At 39.4% G+C, this 16,639-nt stretch overlaps 2 protein-coding genes across 2 annotated transcripts in view; one reads left to right on the top strand and one right to left on the bottom strand.

The window, feature by feature from the left end:
* Positions 1 to 590: 590 nt before the first annotated feature.
* mcfd2 (multiple coagulation factor deficiency 2, ER cargo receptor complex subunit) lies at positions 591 to 4,767 on the bottom strand. Its single transcript, XM_047351309.1, has 4 exons — positions 4,361 to 4,767; positions 3,836 to 3,994; positions 3,585 to 3,744; positions 591 to 1,893 (listed from the first exon to the last, which is right to left on the bottom strand). The coding sequence occupies exons 2-4, from the start codon at positions 3,991 to 3,993 to the stop codon at positions 1,762 to 1,764; spliced, it is 450 nt and encodes a 149-aa protein (XP_047207265.1). The 5' UTR covers position 3,994; positions 4,361 to 4,767; the 3' UTR covers positions 591 to 1,761.
* Positions 4,768 to 6,889: 2,122 nt separating this feature from the next.
* Positions 6,890 to 16,639, top strand: part of ttc7a (tetratricopeptide repeat domain 7A) — a 74,211-nt gene continuing 64,461 nt past the window's right edge. Inside the window, exons 1-4 of the mRNA XM_047351310.1 lie at positions 6,890 to 7,005; positions 11,994 to 12,183; positions 16,192 to 16,355; positions 16,470 to 16,638. Coding sequence (XP_047207266.1) covers positions 6,949 to 7,005; positions 11,994 to 12,183; positions 16,192 to 16,355; positions 16,470 to 16,638 — 580 coding nt within the window. The 5' untranslated portion in view covers positions 6,890 to 6,948. The remainder of the gene's footprint in view (positions 7,006 to 11,993; positions 12,184 to 16,191; positions 16,356 to 16,469; position 16,639) is intronic.

Below are 16,639 nucleotides of genomic sequence, written 5' to 3'. Positions count from 1 at the left end.
GTGCAGAGACACAAACAAGCTTATTAATCAATCTTCCTCATGCCCAAAGGTAGTTACGGAGTACCACAGGGCTTGGTACTTGGGCCAATTCTTTACCTATGCTTCCACTTGCTAAAATTACCGTGGAGTTTGGGATAAATTTCCATTGTTATGCCACTATGATGATACTCAGCTATGTTTATTAATAACCCTTGTGAATCCAAACCAGTAATAACTAGACTATAAGCATGATTTGAAGACAAAATTGTAATTAACAAGGAGCATCTAAAGAATAAACTGCTCAGGCAGTCACTTACTCTGGACTCCAGTATGAATGTAAAGAACCTTTGGTGGTATCAGCACATTTCCTATTGTGGCATTTATTGCAGCCATTAGCTTGGTATTCTCTATTTTCCATTCCATAGAAGGTACTCCTGGCCCAGTGCTTCTATGTTGTGTGTTTGCTTGAATGGGTGGATTTTACATCTCAATCCAATGTGAAGAGGATCCTAACATCAGCGTCAAATATCAAACATTTCCAACGTTAACTGTGCGACTCCATTGCATACATATTCCACATATAAAACTAACAGAAAAAGCAGACCAGAGAATTGATGATTTCACGAGTTTAATCTGCCAGAACATGGCAACTTAATTTATCTTAAAAGTAACAGAGAAAACTGCTTTTATTTCACATTCCAGAGTTACATCTTTACATCATTTCAGTCTACAATCACAGCTGACTGAAGAATCAACACCAGTTGGCAAAAAACAGAGTTCGTTCATATGAAAATGAATACATCAGAGGCAAACACAGATGAATTCAACCAACTTGACCTGATCTATTTGAACTATATGCGTTTTTCAAGGCAGCTAACATCTGAAGGAAACGTGTTGCATTCAAGTGCTTTCCTGAAACTCCAGCTTGCAGAAGAGTCTGGCTTTCAGTCTAGCCTATCCAGCGTTGCAGAATCTGATGCAGTTCTGCTTGACATTCCTGTGGTGACCGATCAAAGTGATCGATGTTGGGCTCATTTTGTCGTTTTGATAACCGGACACAAGGCGCCGTGCTGACTGGTGTGCCGCTGGTAACTTGCCCATCAGTTAAACAAGGTTTGGCCCTCATCTGATGATCAAAGCTGATCTAATCAAGGGCCCTTTCTGTTGCCATGGGAACAACTTATTTGCCTAATCATCATCACAAGGAATCATTTGGTTCTAAACGTAGAGACTTAAACAGCTGCTGTGTTTTATTTAATTTAAAATAGCGTGTGTGTTTGAAATGAACTGGTCCATCCAATTAAGTGCTGCTGAAAAGTGAAGAACTCCCACTCAGAGTCGGTTCAACTAAACTACTTTATCTGTTTGTTTACTGCTTTAGGAGCTCCGCTGCTGAGATCATCACCAGGCGTGACATGGTGCTCAGTGCAGGGGTTGGCTGGTGTACTTTGGTAGAAAACACTGAGCATAGAGGTCTGCAAGGCCCTCAAAGTCTGAATAAAAAAAGCATTTGGTTAAAATTACCCTTTAAAATGGCACAAGCTACAAAAACAGGGTAAAAAGTCTATTTTTTCTATTTTTGTAATTAGTGAAATTACAGGCAGTTGTGCTCCTACCATCTGGTATGAAAGAATTGTCACAAGCTTATAAATTACAAGTAACCCCTAAATAATTGTCCATGAAAGACAAAGCAAGTTTGGCTCAGAGTACGCAAACTTGCCGCCCCTCCCCTCATTCAGGATTCTCCTCGATGTGGCGGAAACCAAGAAACAGCAAGATGATCTACTCCAGCGATTTGGCGAACTCTGCATAATCGATGTACCCATCGTTGTTTTTGTCGTCGTCCCTCAGGACATCGTCGATTAGTGTGATGAGTTCCTCCTCCTTCATTGGCTGGCTGTGCTCCCCTTGCTCCTACAATGGAGGACAAAAGGAGTTTAACTAAATTTCTGTTTGAACAAGAAAACAAACTGGATGGTCATTGTAAATAGAATGTGCACCCTCTTCATATAATGAATTTACATATCAGGACAGAAAAACTAATTGCTCGTCACCAATTTATCAAATTATTTAAATCTTTATCAATATCGCTAAACTTCAGCCATCAGACAGATAGCCTCAGATTTAACATAAGAATAGATGATTATAGATGATTTCATGTTTGACTTGATGGCTGCAGGGTGCTCAGATCCAATGGCTACAAAACCAGGTACAATCATCACCTAAGCCGATGCACCTTAATATGAGGTGTATCAGCTGTGGCTCAGTAGGAAGAGTAGTCGTCTTGCAATCAGAAGGTTGTGGGTTCGATTCCAGCTTCCTCCTGCCATAGGTCAATGTGCCCTTGGGCAAGGCACTTAACCTCAAGTTGTGTATCGGTGTATGAATGTGTGAGCGTTAGTGGGTGAATGCAGCTCTAGTGTAAAGTGCTTTGAGTGGTCTGTATGACTGGAAAAGCTCTATATAAGTTCAGTCCATTTACCATATGCTGCTTTTTCTCTAAATATGGTCATTTGCAATATGGCCCAAAGTCTTTACTTTGGTCTCATCTATCCAAATGACATTATTTAGGAGGTTTTGTGCTTTATTCAAATGGAAATTTGCAAAAGAGTCGTGCTGCCAACTTTTTTTTTTTTGAGAAATGGTTTTCTCTTGGAAACTCTTTCAAACAAGCCATACTTGTTTAGTTTTTTCCCAATCGTACGGTCATGAACACAAAAATACAATAAATATAAAAAGATGCTAACTAAGGCCTGTAGAATTTGAGAAGGAGCTCATGATTTTTTTTGTCATTTTTCTGACCTTAAAAAAGGAATTTGCTGGAGCATCCACCCCTGGGAAGAGTAACCTGTCTTAAATGTTTTCCACCAGTTAATAATCTCTCTGTAAATTGATGTATTTTAAAAAGTAATAGTTTTATAGTACTTTCCAGACTGAAGGCCAGCAACAGTTATTTTTTCAGTTTGTTTTTTGTACATATAAATAAACAAAAATGCCTTTTTTCCAAAAACTAACGCCACGATATAGTGAATGACAAATATGAGACTCAACTAGAAATAAACAAAAACTGGCGGTAGTTCAGAATGAAAACTAAAGGTAAAATGATGTGTTTTATTAAATCCTTTGTTTGAAATGTAATTATGCACGCTGTAACTTTAAAATGACATGAACATATTAACTGCATGCATTACGTATGAGTTTGTGTGGTCTAAATTCATTTAATCATTTGAACGTCAACATCATTTTCACGGTTTAATGTAATAGGGCATCTGCACGTCTGCATTCATACAGGCACAGTGCTAATTACTCACATTTGTATTTAAATGTTAAACGAGGGAAAACGTAGCTCAAATCCTGTCTAACATTACAGTGCATTCAGGAGCTTTCAAAGAAAATTACGGTAGCTTGGTTTTGTTTGACTCCTTGGTAGCCTCAAATTTATTTTTGCGTTCAAAATATTGCTTATGTAAGATTTATAGTGTGGTTCTGGTTATATCTGAGAAACCTTAGAACCTTGTAAATAACAGATCATATTTATTCTGTCCAGATGCGTAAAACTCTCTTTTTGTCCCCGTCTGTAGTTGCAGGTTACACGCTGTATCTACCTCTTTGTGTACATGTGTAATAGCAGTGGCCAACTCCAGACCATCCAGCAGGTTGTTTCCATCATAATCGTGCATCTTAAAATAATGCAGCTGGAGCTCCTGGGGCGTCATGTCTTTCTCAGGTTTGTCGATGACCCCCTCCAAATGCTCCATGATGTGGCTGAGAGGAGAGGAAAGAAAATTTACAAAGAGCTTTAGGTTAGACTCGTGAGTGCACGGGGTCCTGAATGATTTCCAGAGGTGTTGCTCACTCTTTGTCTTGCACCATGTTTTTGTCCAGGCGTGTTATATGAGCTGAGCCTCCCACTACAGGAGGGGGCTGCTGCTGGTGTGGAGACACCTGAGAGTGAGCACCCAGTAAAGACCAGGAGAGGAAGAGGAACAGACCACACTGTGCACCACGCCTCATTCTGCAGGGGAGAGATGAGTTCCTTTAGATACAGTATCATCCTTTACATATTTGTAACCCATGCATTTAAACCGTTTCTATTAAAACACACATTTCCCAAGTCTACGTCGATTGAAGGACAACAACACAGGTTAATATTACTAATAGTTGCTCACCATAATGTTAGACATAAACAATTTAGACAGATATGGACTTCAGCTCTGTCCTACGTACATATGGCTACAGTAAAATGCCCAAAAGAAGCGTAAACAAACATTAACATAAGCTAACACATCTGCTGGCACAAGGACTTATCTCCAGACAAAGAGCCGCTACTGAAGAAAACAAAAGCAACATTTAATTAGCCACAGTGAGCAAAAACACTTACCTTATATCCTCACTTTCAAGTAATCCGCGTCTCCGCTGCAAACCGCTAATGTGTTGTTTCGTTACGTTCCCGTTAGCGACGGTGAGCACTGAGAACCTTTTCGGACCAAGCAGCTGCCCGTACCCCGTTATGGACACGACAGCTCATTCTGATTGGTCAGCTTGACTGAAGGTTGTCCAACTCAAGCGAGACAGTTCCCTCCTCCAACGTCCGCGTTCAAATCTTGCATTATTTCAATGTAACAGTAAGTGTTTAACCAAAGAGCTTCAAAAGTAAAAATAAACCAAAATCAACGCGGAACTGCCCTGACATTTATATCGAGTAAAATAAAGTTTCTGTTATAACCATAAACGTCAGAACAGCAAGATAACGAATAAACCGTCTGGATGACACGTCAACGCCGCCGCCATATTGGGAGGGCAGATTGTTGCTATAGAAACCGTTCAAAGGAAACTGTAAAGTTCTTTTATAATTGTATTAAACGCGGTTTAAAGTCAACGTTTCACTAAAAAAATGTTTTAAAAGTGGGACCTTATTATCTGCGTGGCTCGGTGTAAGTTTTTCTCTTTTTGCTACTTTTTAGCTTGACTATTGAGCAAGCAAACAAGAAAAAAACATAAAATAGGAGGCTGCTTCAGTGTTGGTTTTACAAGAAAGCTATTTTAAAAACCGGAAATAATTTTAGTAAACTGTGAACATTACTAGTTTTGAAAACAGAATCCCAAATGACATAATTATCTAATGTACATTTATTGTTCACAGTATTTTGCATGGGTACATTACGGGAATGCACAACATCAACATTTGGGCTGATATCAATATCCAACAACAATATTGCTGTTATGGCCGATAACGATATTTACCGGTATTATACATATTTTCCGACACTTTCGACCTAAAAAAAAATGACCACGTCACTGACATTGCTTTTCTACTTCAGATAATCTACTCACAGTCCTGCATCACTATCACATTGTCCCCTTCCCGAAACACATACACAAACTGCAACAAGATGGAAATAAACATCAGTTATAAATATCAGTCCAGTTTTCCTTATCAAACCGATACCCATGTTAAAAATTGACCGATGTCAATGCTAATTTATCACACATTGCTAGTAAATGAATTTTCCATGTTTGATTATTAAACTATTACATATAAATAATATAATATATTGAGTACAATCAATAGTAACCTAGTTCTGTTTTCTTTTTGTAATAACATTCTAGTATCAGAGCATATTATGTTGTTATGGTGTAACATGTAAGTATTTTTGAATTTGAATAGAATTGAATTAATATACGGTGTAATATTATTATTAGTGTGATAAAATAAGATGAATGAATATAGAACATTAGTTACAATTAATTTTATTCAAACTAATAAAATATTATTCAGGAGGAAAATTATATTGATCAATGTACAAAAAGTTAAGCTAAGTACAAATTTGTCAGGTACAAATTATTAAAATTCAAGGGTGTGTTTTTTAAATACATCACATCAAAAAGCATGAGGCAATGTTGTTAACTAGAAAAATATTTAGGCTGCACAAATGAACTAGTTAGCATTATTGCATTGTTCAGTTGCAGCAGTAAAATGGAGAAGCCAAAAACTGTTTAGCTAGTAAACCAATGCTCATATTAACATTTCCTTGTTGACTAGTTCAATTTGTAAATGGAACTAGTCATCTAGTTTGTACATTTAAGGGCCACTAGTAACATAGTACGCAAAATTTGTATTGCCGGTGTAACGTTTTGGTTTTGCTGCAAACTAAATTAGTTCTAAAGAATAGTGACTAGTTGGCAGAAATCAACTAGTGAAAATTCTGAACCCCTAGTTAACTAGTAATCATTGTTCAATTTTGAGCTACTTTAGTCGGCTAGAAAAGATTTTGCTTGCATAACTTGACACATTTTCTGGAAGCAGCAGGAAAATAGGAAGGTCAAAAAAGTTTTAACTAGTTAACCACTGCATATTTTAAGCTTACTGGCTGATTAGTCATACCTGTACATATAGTAGGCAACTACTTCACACGCTATGGTTAATGAGTAAAGGAGCGGGCGGAATTTGATAACGTGTACTTCACATTAATCTACTAGTTTAGCTTAATAGATAACCAGTCCAAAGCCTACTAGTTAGGAAGAAAAGCAGTTTTTCTGACTGGTATTTTAGAATAGAATAGAATAGAATATTCTTTATTTTTATTGTCAAAAGTAATAAATGGAAATAAAGCTACCTGTTCTCTCCATTCTAATTAACTCTGATTAACTAGAAAAAGAACCAGTAGTTCCTAAAAAACGATGAAATTATTTAAAAAAAATGATTAATTAAAAAAAGATTAATTGCAAACTGGTGGACCTAACTGACACCTCATGTCATTAGGAAAGTACAAAACGGTTTGCCACGTTTCCTGCACGTAGTGAACTATCTTTGCGAAATAGAAACTTTGAGCGAGCAGTGACATTCTCCAGCCAGCAGGGGGAGAAAATTGGCCTCTGAGTTTTTGGAACCAGATTAATCAGACAGGCGCATCCTGCGTGGATGGACGCTTACTGAGGACACGGACAGGCGCTTTTCATGTCACGCAAATGTCAAGTTTCCCGAGAGAAAATGACGCTGCCAAATCTCTCTTCAAGATGCTTGAGGTTTCTCTTAATGTCTCAGAGTAGCTGACCTAGACTCCATGTAGTGAATAACCTGTCTCTCTTGTGTTTATTCCCTGTGTTGTGGCTCATCTTAATCAGGCTGCTGCAGATTTGAGTAAAATCCCTATAATTTACCCAGAGTTCTCCCCTCTCTTATTAGTTTTTACTCCTTTAAAATACACCAACAGGATTAACTGGCTTGCACTTTCCAGTGCTTTGTAAAGTTGAAGTTCATGTCATAGAGCAGAGAATATGACAGATGTATTCATTTGTATCTGAGCCAAGAGAGGGAAGCTGGTGTCAGCATGCCAGTGATGCAGAACCCAGATCAGGGAGGGAGCCAAGCTTTTGGATATGTTTTTTCCCACCTGAGACCAGTATTTTTATAGAAAACTGGCACTGTATTACAGGCCAACCATCCTGTTGCAATTGTTTGTGTCCAGCCACAGTTTTGCGTTGCTGTTTCTTAAGCCCTGCCTGATCCAGTTAAAGTGTTAACAGAAAAAGATTAGAGACTTGGCCTGCCTTCACACTGCTACAAATCAAGCCCTTCCAGACAGGGCCGGCCCGAGCTTTAATAGAGTCCGAAGCAAAATGTGATTGGCTAACCCACCTTTCTCAATTTCTGTATTTTGTATTAGTATAATTGGTTTTAAGAGTTAAGTTACAATGAATTCCCTAGATTGCCTGTGCGACAGTTACGTCAGTCAAAAATGGAAATAAATTACATGATTGGGTTACTCAGTTGCTCTTGCAATCATGTCCAGTGTACAGTGTTTCCATACCGACTCAGTCAGATAGCAAAGAAGGAGCCACATGTATTAGTTGGGCTTGAAAAATAAAAAGCTTAAAAAATGAAATTACTTGCTTTTAAAATAAAAAGTATCACCTAATAACATTGCATTCTTAACCTACTATAATAATTATGGAACTAGAAAAAAAAAATTAATACCATGTTTAGAACACACCTGTAAATTATTCCAATTTTGCATTGTATGAGTAGCTTAGGCTGGTCTGGCTCTCAGAATCCCATGTGGAACAAGTAACAATAAATAAAAAGGTTTTAGATTTATTATTATTATTATTATTATCACTATTATTAGTGGGGCTGCACGGTGGTGCAGTTGGTAGTACTGTTGCCTTGCAGCAAGAAGGTCCTGGGTTCAATTCCCACCCAGGGGTCTTTCTGCATGGAGTTTGCATGTTCTCCCTGTGCATGCGTGGGTTCTCTCCGGGTACTCCGGCTTCCTCCCACAGTCCAAAGATATGCCTGTTAGGTTAATTGGTCACTATAAATTGCCCTTAGGGGTATGAATGAGTGTGTGCATGGTTGTTTGTGTGTTGCCCTGTGATGGACTGGCGACCTGTCCAGGGTATACCCTGCCTCTCGCCCATAGACTGCTGGAGATGGGCACCAGCTCCCCTGCGACCCACTGTGGAATAGGCGGTAGAAAATGACTGACTGACTATTATTAGTATTGTTGTCATTGTCAATATCAAGGTCAGTACTGGGTCCAAAATGTTTTTTATGTGCAGAAATAGTATTTCTATTCTATCTGACATATTAAAATGTGAATTCTTTACAGATGATGCACACTGTTCTGGGAGAAATTTTAATTACCGCATGCAGAAATTAGTAAAATAAGTGGTTTGACAGGAATAACTTTAATTAAATCTAATTAAAACTGAACACACATTATTCAGGAATTCTGAGAATAATTCAGATGTGCAAGATATACAACATAGACAACAGATAGAACATAAAAAAAGTCTTAAAAAGAATTTCAGTTTTGGGTAAAGTAAAACACAAGGCCACAAATCCGTCCACACCTTTTAAGGTTCACTGGTTTTACGTTATATGAGTTACGGAGGTATGAGGTGATACTTATACAAGTCTAGGCCAGAAAGGGCTTAACACAAGGAATGCAACAGTTGCAGCCCATCTCTTGGACATGGGCTGCAACTGAGTGTGCTGACTCTCTGACCCCAGGTTCAGTCCTCCTCCACACTTTTTTCTTCCACTCAACTTTCCATTAATATACTACAGTAATCTATGAACAGCCAGCTTCTTTAGCAATGAACTTGTGTGTCCTACCCACCTTGTGGAGTGTGTTATTAACTGTCTGCTGGACAACTGTCAGCTCATCAATCTCCCACGACTGTCTTGGCCATAACATTTTTATTAAAAAATATATTTTTATTGGTCTACCACCCCAGCTCCACTAAAAAAAAATATACAGTGATTTTCAAATCCTCTTCAAGTTATATGCAACTGATTTCACTACAAATACAAGATATTTCATTTTTAAACTGATAAACATTATTGTTTTTCTGCAAATACTCAGTCATTTTGAATTTGATGCTGTCAACACGTTCCATAAAAACTGGGAGAGGGGCTTGTTCACCACTGTGTTACATCATCTTTCCTTTTAACAACATTCAATAACTGAGGACAGTAATTGTTAAAGCTTTGTGGGTGAAATTATTTCCCATTCTTGCTTGATGTACAACTTCATTTGCTCAACAGTGTTTTGGGCTATTTTGCGCTTCATGATGCACCACACATCTTCAATGGTGGACGGGTCTGGACTGCAGACAGGCCAGTCTAGTACCAGAACTCTTTTACTAAGAAGCCACGCTGTTGTAGCACCTGCAGAGCGTGGCTTGGTATTGTCTTGCTGAAATAAGCAGTAACGTCCCTGAAAAAGACGTTGCTTGGATGGCAGAATATGTTGCTCCAGCACCTATATGTACCTTTCAGCATTAAGTTAACATGGCATGGGCACTAACACACCCCATATCATCACAGATGCTGGCTTCTAAACTTTCCGCTGCTGATAATCACAGCACACTTTTCCACTATGCATCAGTTCATCTCAGAAGAGCTCAGGCCCAGACAAGCTGGCGCCGTTTCTGGCTGTTGTAGATCTACAGAGGTTGGACAATGAAAGTGAAACACCTGTCATTTTAGTGTGGGAGGTTTCATGGCTAAATTGGACCAGCCTGGTAACCAGTCTTCATTGATTGCACATTGCACCAGTAAGAGCAGAGTGTGAAGGTTCAATTAGCAGGGTAAGAGCACAGCTTTGCTCAAAATATTGAAATGCACACAACATTATGGGTGACATACCAGAGTTCAAAAGAGGACAAATTGTTGATGCACGTCTTGCTGGCGCATCTGTGACCAAGACAGCAAGTCTTTGTGATGTATCAAGAGCCACGGTCTCCAGGGTAATGTCAGCATACCAACAAGAAGGACGAACCACATCCAACAGGATTAACTGTGGACGTAAGAGGAAGCTGTCTGAAAGGGATGTTCGGGTGCTAACCCGGATTATATCCAAAAAACATAAAACCACGGCTGCCCAAATCACGGCAGAATTAAATGTGCACCTCAACTCTCCTGTTTCCACCAGAACTGTCCGTCGGGAGCTCCACAGGGTCAATATACACGGCCGGGCTGCTATAGCCAAACCTTTGGTCACTCATGCCAATGCCAAACGTTGGTTTCAATGGTGCAAGGAGTGCAAATCTTGGGCTGTGGACAATGTGAAACATGTATTGTTCTCTGATGAGTCCACCTTTACTGTTTTCCCCACATCTGGGAGAGTTACGGTGTGGAGAAGCCCCAAAGAAGCGTACCACCCAGACTGTTGCATGCCCAGAGTGAAGCATGGGGGTGGATCAGTGATGGTTTGGGCGGCCATATCATGGCATTCCCTTGGCCCAATACTTGTGCTAGATGGACGTGTCACTGCCAAGGACTACCGAACCATTCTTGAGGACCATGTGCATCCAATGGTTCAAACATTGTATCCTGAAGGCGGTGTTGTGTATCAGGATGACAATGCACCAATACACACAGCAAGACTGGTGAAAGATTGGTTTGATGAACATGAAAGTGAAGTTGAACATCTCCCATGGCCTGCACAGTCACCAGATCTAAATATTATTGAGCCACTTTGGGGTGTTTTGGAGGAGCTAATCAGGAAACGTTTTCCTCCACCAGTATCATGTAGTGACCTGGCCACTATCCTGCAAGAAGAATGGCTTAAAATCACTCTGACCACTGTGCAGGACTTGTATATGTCATTCCCAAGACGAATTGATGCTGTATTGGCTGCAAAAGGAGGCCCTACACCATACTAATAAATTATTGTGGTCTAAAACCAGGTGTTTCAGTTTCATTGTCCAACCCCTGTACATGTATGGCTTTGTCTTTGCATGGTAGATTTTTAACTTGCATTTGTAGATGTAGTGATAAACTGTGTTAACTGACAATGGTTTTCTGAAGTGTTACTGACCTCACATGGTAATATCTGTTACAGAATGATGTTGGTTTTCTATGCAGTGCCTCCTGAGGGGTCAAAGGTCATGGACATTCAGTGTTGGTTTTCGGCCTTGCTGCTTATGTGCAGAGATCCTCTCCAGATCCTTTGAATCTTTTGATGATATTATGTTTCCAAATAAGCTGTTCACCTGTGGAATGATCCAAACAGGTGTTTTTTGAGCATTCCCCAACTTTCCCAGTGTTCTGTTGCCCCTGTCCCAGCTTTCAAAATGAGTGACTATTTTCAAAAAAAGAAAACTATAAAGTTTATCAGTTTTAACGATAAATATCTTGTCTTTGTACTGTATTCAGTTGCATATTGCTTGAACCAGATTTGTAAATCATAAATAAACATAAATTAAAAACACTATTGTGTTTTTATTTATGTTTTACACAACGTCCAACTATATTGGAATTGGGGTTGTAATGAAATATTCAAATTTTCTGAGAAATTTCGGGACATAATCTTTAAAATAAAAGGAGTTGGAGTATTTCAATCTATAAACTAAACTCTTATGAAATTAATTGCTAAGATAAATGAATACATTATCATCTGGATTGTGTTTGTTGTTTCCTGCGCCCGTACAGTAATGATCCACACCTCAACCCCACCCCACCCTGCGCGCTCAAGGATCTCCCGTTTATTTGTCCTGGTTAGTCCGCAGTTTCTCCTATCGTATCCGGGGAGTACGGTCACCACCACCGGGACAGAGCGGCGATGGCGTCCCGGGTCTCCTTCACGCAGGTCCGGCTGGAAGCGGAGCTGGAGCGCTACCGGGCCGAGTGCCAGTGGGGCAAGATTCTGGCGCTGGTGGAGCAGATGCACGCTGCGCGGATCCATGAGGACGGTGAGTGACCGTGAGGTGCACCTGGAGGCTGGTGCATGCTTGTCCCGTCACTTCCTGATTGCTCTGGTGAACATATTAACACATCTGTCGTCTGCGCACTGTTAGATGTTAGTGACATACAACCTGTTTTTTTTTTTTTAACCATATTTAAGTTAACAGATAGAAGCTGGAATGTCACTGGAAGTTTCTTGACATTGTTTCCAGATAAAACAGACTTTCATTTTGTCACATACAGGGCACTGAAATGAAATGTACTTATTCATGCTGAAACTTTGAAGGTAAAACTATGTTTTATAAGAAAGCAAAAGTCTTTAGGAATTCCGGCTGTCTGTGCCGATATGTATTTTTTGCAGTGAACAAACTGTCACATTGTACACCAGTTGGACCTTGGACTCCAAACAAGATAGAGTGGCTTACAGTAATCGAAGGTCTCCCAAACAGGTCCCCTCAAATAAAACACATACAACCAATGAAAAGTAAATGTCACAACCTGCCATTTACAAGAAAATATCTCTCCCTGGAAGTTTACACTAAACTCAATAAAAGTGTGTTTCACTTTTAAACATTTGACCACTTCTGTTGCCTCTAAAATGCAGGAGAAAACCCTCGATTTCTCACTTTAATGCTAAACCAGATTTATGCATCAATCTGCTAATTCTCTGCCTTTACACTGGAAATCATTCCACAAAAGAAATGCAAACACACTTTTCCTTCTGCACCTCATAAAGCATGACTGAGGCATTTCACTAATGCACCTGCCTCCACCCCTCACCTACACAGAGTAAATATGGGTTTGAGTGTCCTGACTACAGTCGTCTGTTGTTGTGCTCACAGCTGACCGCTTGTGCACTCAAGTGTTAAATTAATGTGGTATTACTGTGTGCTTGCATGGTTCACATTAGCTGACCTGGCAGCAAGTGAGGCTTGCAAGGTGCATCAGGAGAGTTGGTTTCAGAAAGAGGAACTTCATGATAGTTAAGGCAGTCATATAGTAAACCTTTGCCCAACTGTGACAACAATAAAAAGCAGCAATATTGTGTGTGCTAGGTTTGGGTCGATTACTGGTAGCACGGTACACTTTAGTTCTAAAACGTCATGTTTTCAGAACCATTTTTCATCATACAGATTCTATGGTCCTCTTATTGAGATTCCAGAATAAATACTGGAGTGACTGGAAATTTGATGTTGGCAACATATAACTTTTAACTGGAGGGACCATCACCATGCTGGATGTTAATCAGTATTATTAAGTATTGCATATATTATAATTTTTGACAACTTTCTCTTTTCAGGCTTCTTAGCTTATATATATATTTTTTTGTTATTTTCATGTTCAAAATGGAGAAATATATGATAACGCAGCAAAAGAAATAAAAGCCATCACAAGTGAGCTGAAAGTTGGTGAAGAGCGATGATGTTGTTTGAAATGTAGAACTGGAGGTTCAGTCTATTACACAGTGTTCACCCAAGACAAAAGTAGTAATAAGCAAAGTCTCCAACTTGAATTTCAATTCATGAAATGAAGATTTATAAGTTAATTTACTCAGTTAGGAGGAAGAGGTCAGGAGAATTGTTATCTGCATACAGTAGCTTGGAGACCTAACAAATTAGCACCCTACAGGGGGATTTAAAAGCACTCTGCGGTGAGCCCAAACTGCAAGCAATTTACCACTGTGGCAAATTACCACTGACAAAGACTTTCAAAACATTGAAATCCAGGCAGCTTTTAAAGAGACATCATAGGTTGGCTCCAGTTTTGACCAGCATTGTCACTGGAATGCCGAAGATTGTCAGCAACAATATCATCAAAATACTTTATATGAGAAAGCGTTTCTCCAAATGACCACTAAGTGATTTACTCCTGTGGGTTAAACTGCACAACACTGACCAAACGTAAACCCTGAGCTCACCCTTAGTCATGCTGAAAATCTGTAAGTCTGTCCACAGTTAGTTTTCTTACAAGATGTCTTTGACCCTAGAAAGTTAATTCAAGCTAATGGTAAGTCATGTGGGGAATGAAAGGGAGGTTCAAATACTCTGAGAGAATCTGTTGTCAAATGTCAAATCATTCTGCTGTACTAATTATCGATGAAAGAAATAATTTTCTTACCTGATAAAATTCATGCTCACAAACAACAGCTTTGGTTGCCCCTGTGGTCTGGCTGTTGACTGCCTGTTTGAGCTATCTGCAGTAGCTGTGACATAAACTGTGTTGTGTCCTCATTTCTCAGTTTTAGGTTGGTCATTTCCTTAAATTAAAGATTCCTGCTGTTTAATAAACCCAGGGACAAAACGTCTCCAACAGAGACTGTAAAGGTAAAGAATCAGTCGTCTTTACCTGTTTACTTCAGTGGAGCTCATACACATTTCCTGTATTGATTATATTGGTAGTAAAAGTGTTCATTCCATCCCTTTTCTACATCCATTTCACATATTTCCCCATATTTCTTAAAAAGGGTGGTTACAGACAACACGTCATCATCCATATATGATAGTGCCTTTGTGATTTAGTAAAGCCTCTTTTTAAGAAAAGTGCATTTTTAATATTACTGATCTGCTTTTTAAAACAATGGCAAGGTTAACTGTGATTTATTTAGGTTTCAAACCTTCAAGTTTTTTAAGTTTTATTGCTCTAATGATTTAAGCAACAACCTGAGCAACACTGCCGTGAAAGACTAGTCACTACATATAGATCACGTTAAATGGTTTCCACTAGGCATTGGCCGGTTTCCTGCATCAAGCTGTACCCAGGTTTTATAAAAAGTATGATTACAAACATGGAGCAACCAGAGTTTTCTCCTGGCTTTGAAAGTAACAAGATTGGGAAAGAGATGGGAAATGCCAGTGAGCATAAAAACACCATCAGAAACACAGACTGTTGTTCAACTCAGCATTTATAAAATGATGATGTTTAGACATCTGTTTGGTAGGAATATTAAGACAAATACCTGGATTTGTGACACATTTGTCCACAGAGATCTTTTACAAAAGCTCAGATTGCAACTGAAAGAGGGTCAAACATTTACTAGAAGACACATTTTTAGTGAAGCCTAATTGTTTGTTGGTTTTTGAGTCATTAACTATTAAAACTGACCTCAGATGCATGGATGCTACTCAGAGGCTATGACAAACTCAGACCACGTCATTTTTAGGCCATTAACACATTGAAAAAACAAAAATGCGTTGATCACGTTAGTGTTTGCAGCATTTATATAAAAGAGCTTCAATGCTGTCAAAACAGGTGGTTTGAATTTATAGAAAACTTTTGGTTTTGTTATTCTTACATTAGGAAACCAAGCAATCTGGAAAGTTTGGAAAACATGGAATCGGAGATGGAAACATGGAATGCTAATACAGGAAAAACACAACCTACAGCTAGAAAACTGATATGCTCAAAATGTTTTTAGTTTTGATGGTAAAGATAGTTATGTAGCTCGTTATTATCGCAACAACAAGACAAATTGAAGACCATTTACTTTAGTAAATGGGTGAAATCAAAGTCTCTCTCTGGTTTTGGAGGACAACATGTCCTGTTGTTTATCTCCTACCTTCTCCAGAGAGATAGGTTTTGCCTTGGCTGTGCTGATAAATGAACCAGCAAAAATGTCAAGAACATCACAACATAAACACAGCGCAAAGAGCTGACATTAGAACACACCCTGACTCAAAGAGCTAAACAGGAAATCTGTACTTGGGATTATGTTTGTATGTGTTTGTGTGTGCTTACACAGACACAGAGGCTGAATCAGAGAACACTTGTTTTTGCCTCTGTGTAAACGTATATATCATATAGGTTAGGGGAGTTCTTACTGTATGAGCGAAATGGAAACTGTAGCTTCTGAGCAGAAATACATTTCAGGCACGTTTGTTCTGCTCTTGGAGTTCTGTTTTTGACAAACTGAGAGAGGGTTTGTTTTGGCTACAGAAGCAGATGACCTCTGACCCTGAGTTCAGACTCATTTCATCAAACACTTTTTCCTTTCAACTTTCTTCAATCCCACTCTGCAGATGATTACGGCACGCTACTGATGGCTGAGGCCCTGCTGGAGGAGTGCCTGCTGGAAAATATGGATCTTTTGTGCAGCTCCACACCTTTAATGGACAAACCTCAGGCCAGACTCTCCAAGGCCAAAGGCTACCTCAACACCATCCTGAGCCGAGGCCGCCTCACAGTCAGTCTATTCTTGGTCCCTTAACAACCTAAAAGTATTTTGGCAGATAATCACAAACTTTTGTCCCATTCGTGGTGTTGTTTGTGTGACCATGCATTTTTTGTTGTCCTGCAGCCCAGGTACTTGAATGAGGCTCTGCTCCTGATGGCCAAAGTGCACTATGTTCAGGGCCGGTACCGGGACGCTCAGGGAATGTGTGCCAGGGTGGGCTTGGAGGACCTGACCCAGGATGACCAACCTGTCTACCACCTCCGCTTATTGGCTGAGGCATTCATCATTAAAGG

The sequence above is a fragment of the Girardinichthys multiradiatus genome, chromosome 22 (assembly GCF_021462225.1).
Source record: "Girardinichthys multiradiatus isolate DD_20200921_A chromosome 22, DD_fGirMul_XY1, whole genome shotgun sequence".
Lineage (NCBI taxonomy): Eukaryota > Metazoa > Chordata > Actinopteri > Cyprinodontiformes > Goodeidae > Girardinichthys > Girardinichthys multiradiatus.
The sequence above is the reverse complement of the archived record's forward strand: the minus strand, read 5'-3'. Positions and strand labels throughout refer to the sequence as shown.

Excerpts from the sequence above, each read along its gene's own strand:
- mcfd2 (XM_047351309.1), bottom strand. The coding sequence starts at position 3,993 with ATGAGGCGTGGTGCACAGTGTGGTCTGTTCCTCTTCCTCTCCTGGTCT. Across the intron at positions 3,745-3,835 it reads AACATGGTGCAAGACAAAGA|CCACATCATGGAGCATTTGG; the intron begins GTGAGCAACACC and ends CTCTCCTCTCAG. Across the intron at positions 1,894-3,584 it reads TTACACATGTACACAAAGAG|GAGCAAGGGGAGCACAGCCA; the intron begins GTAGATACAGCG and ends CCTCCATTGTAG.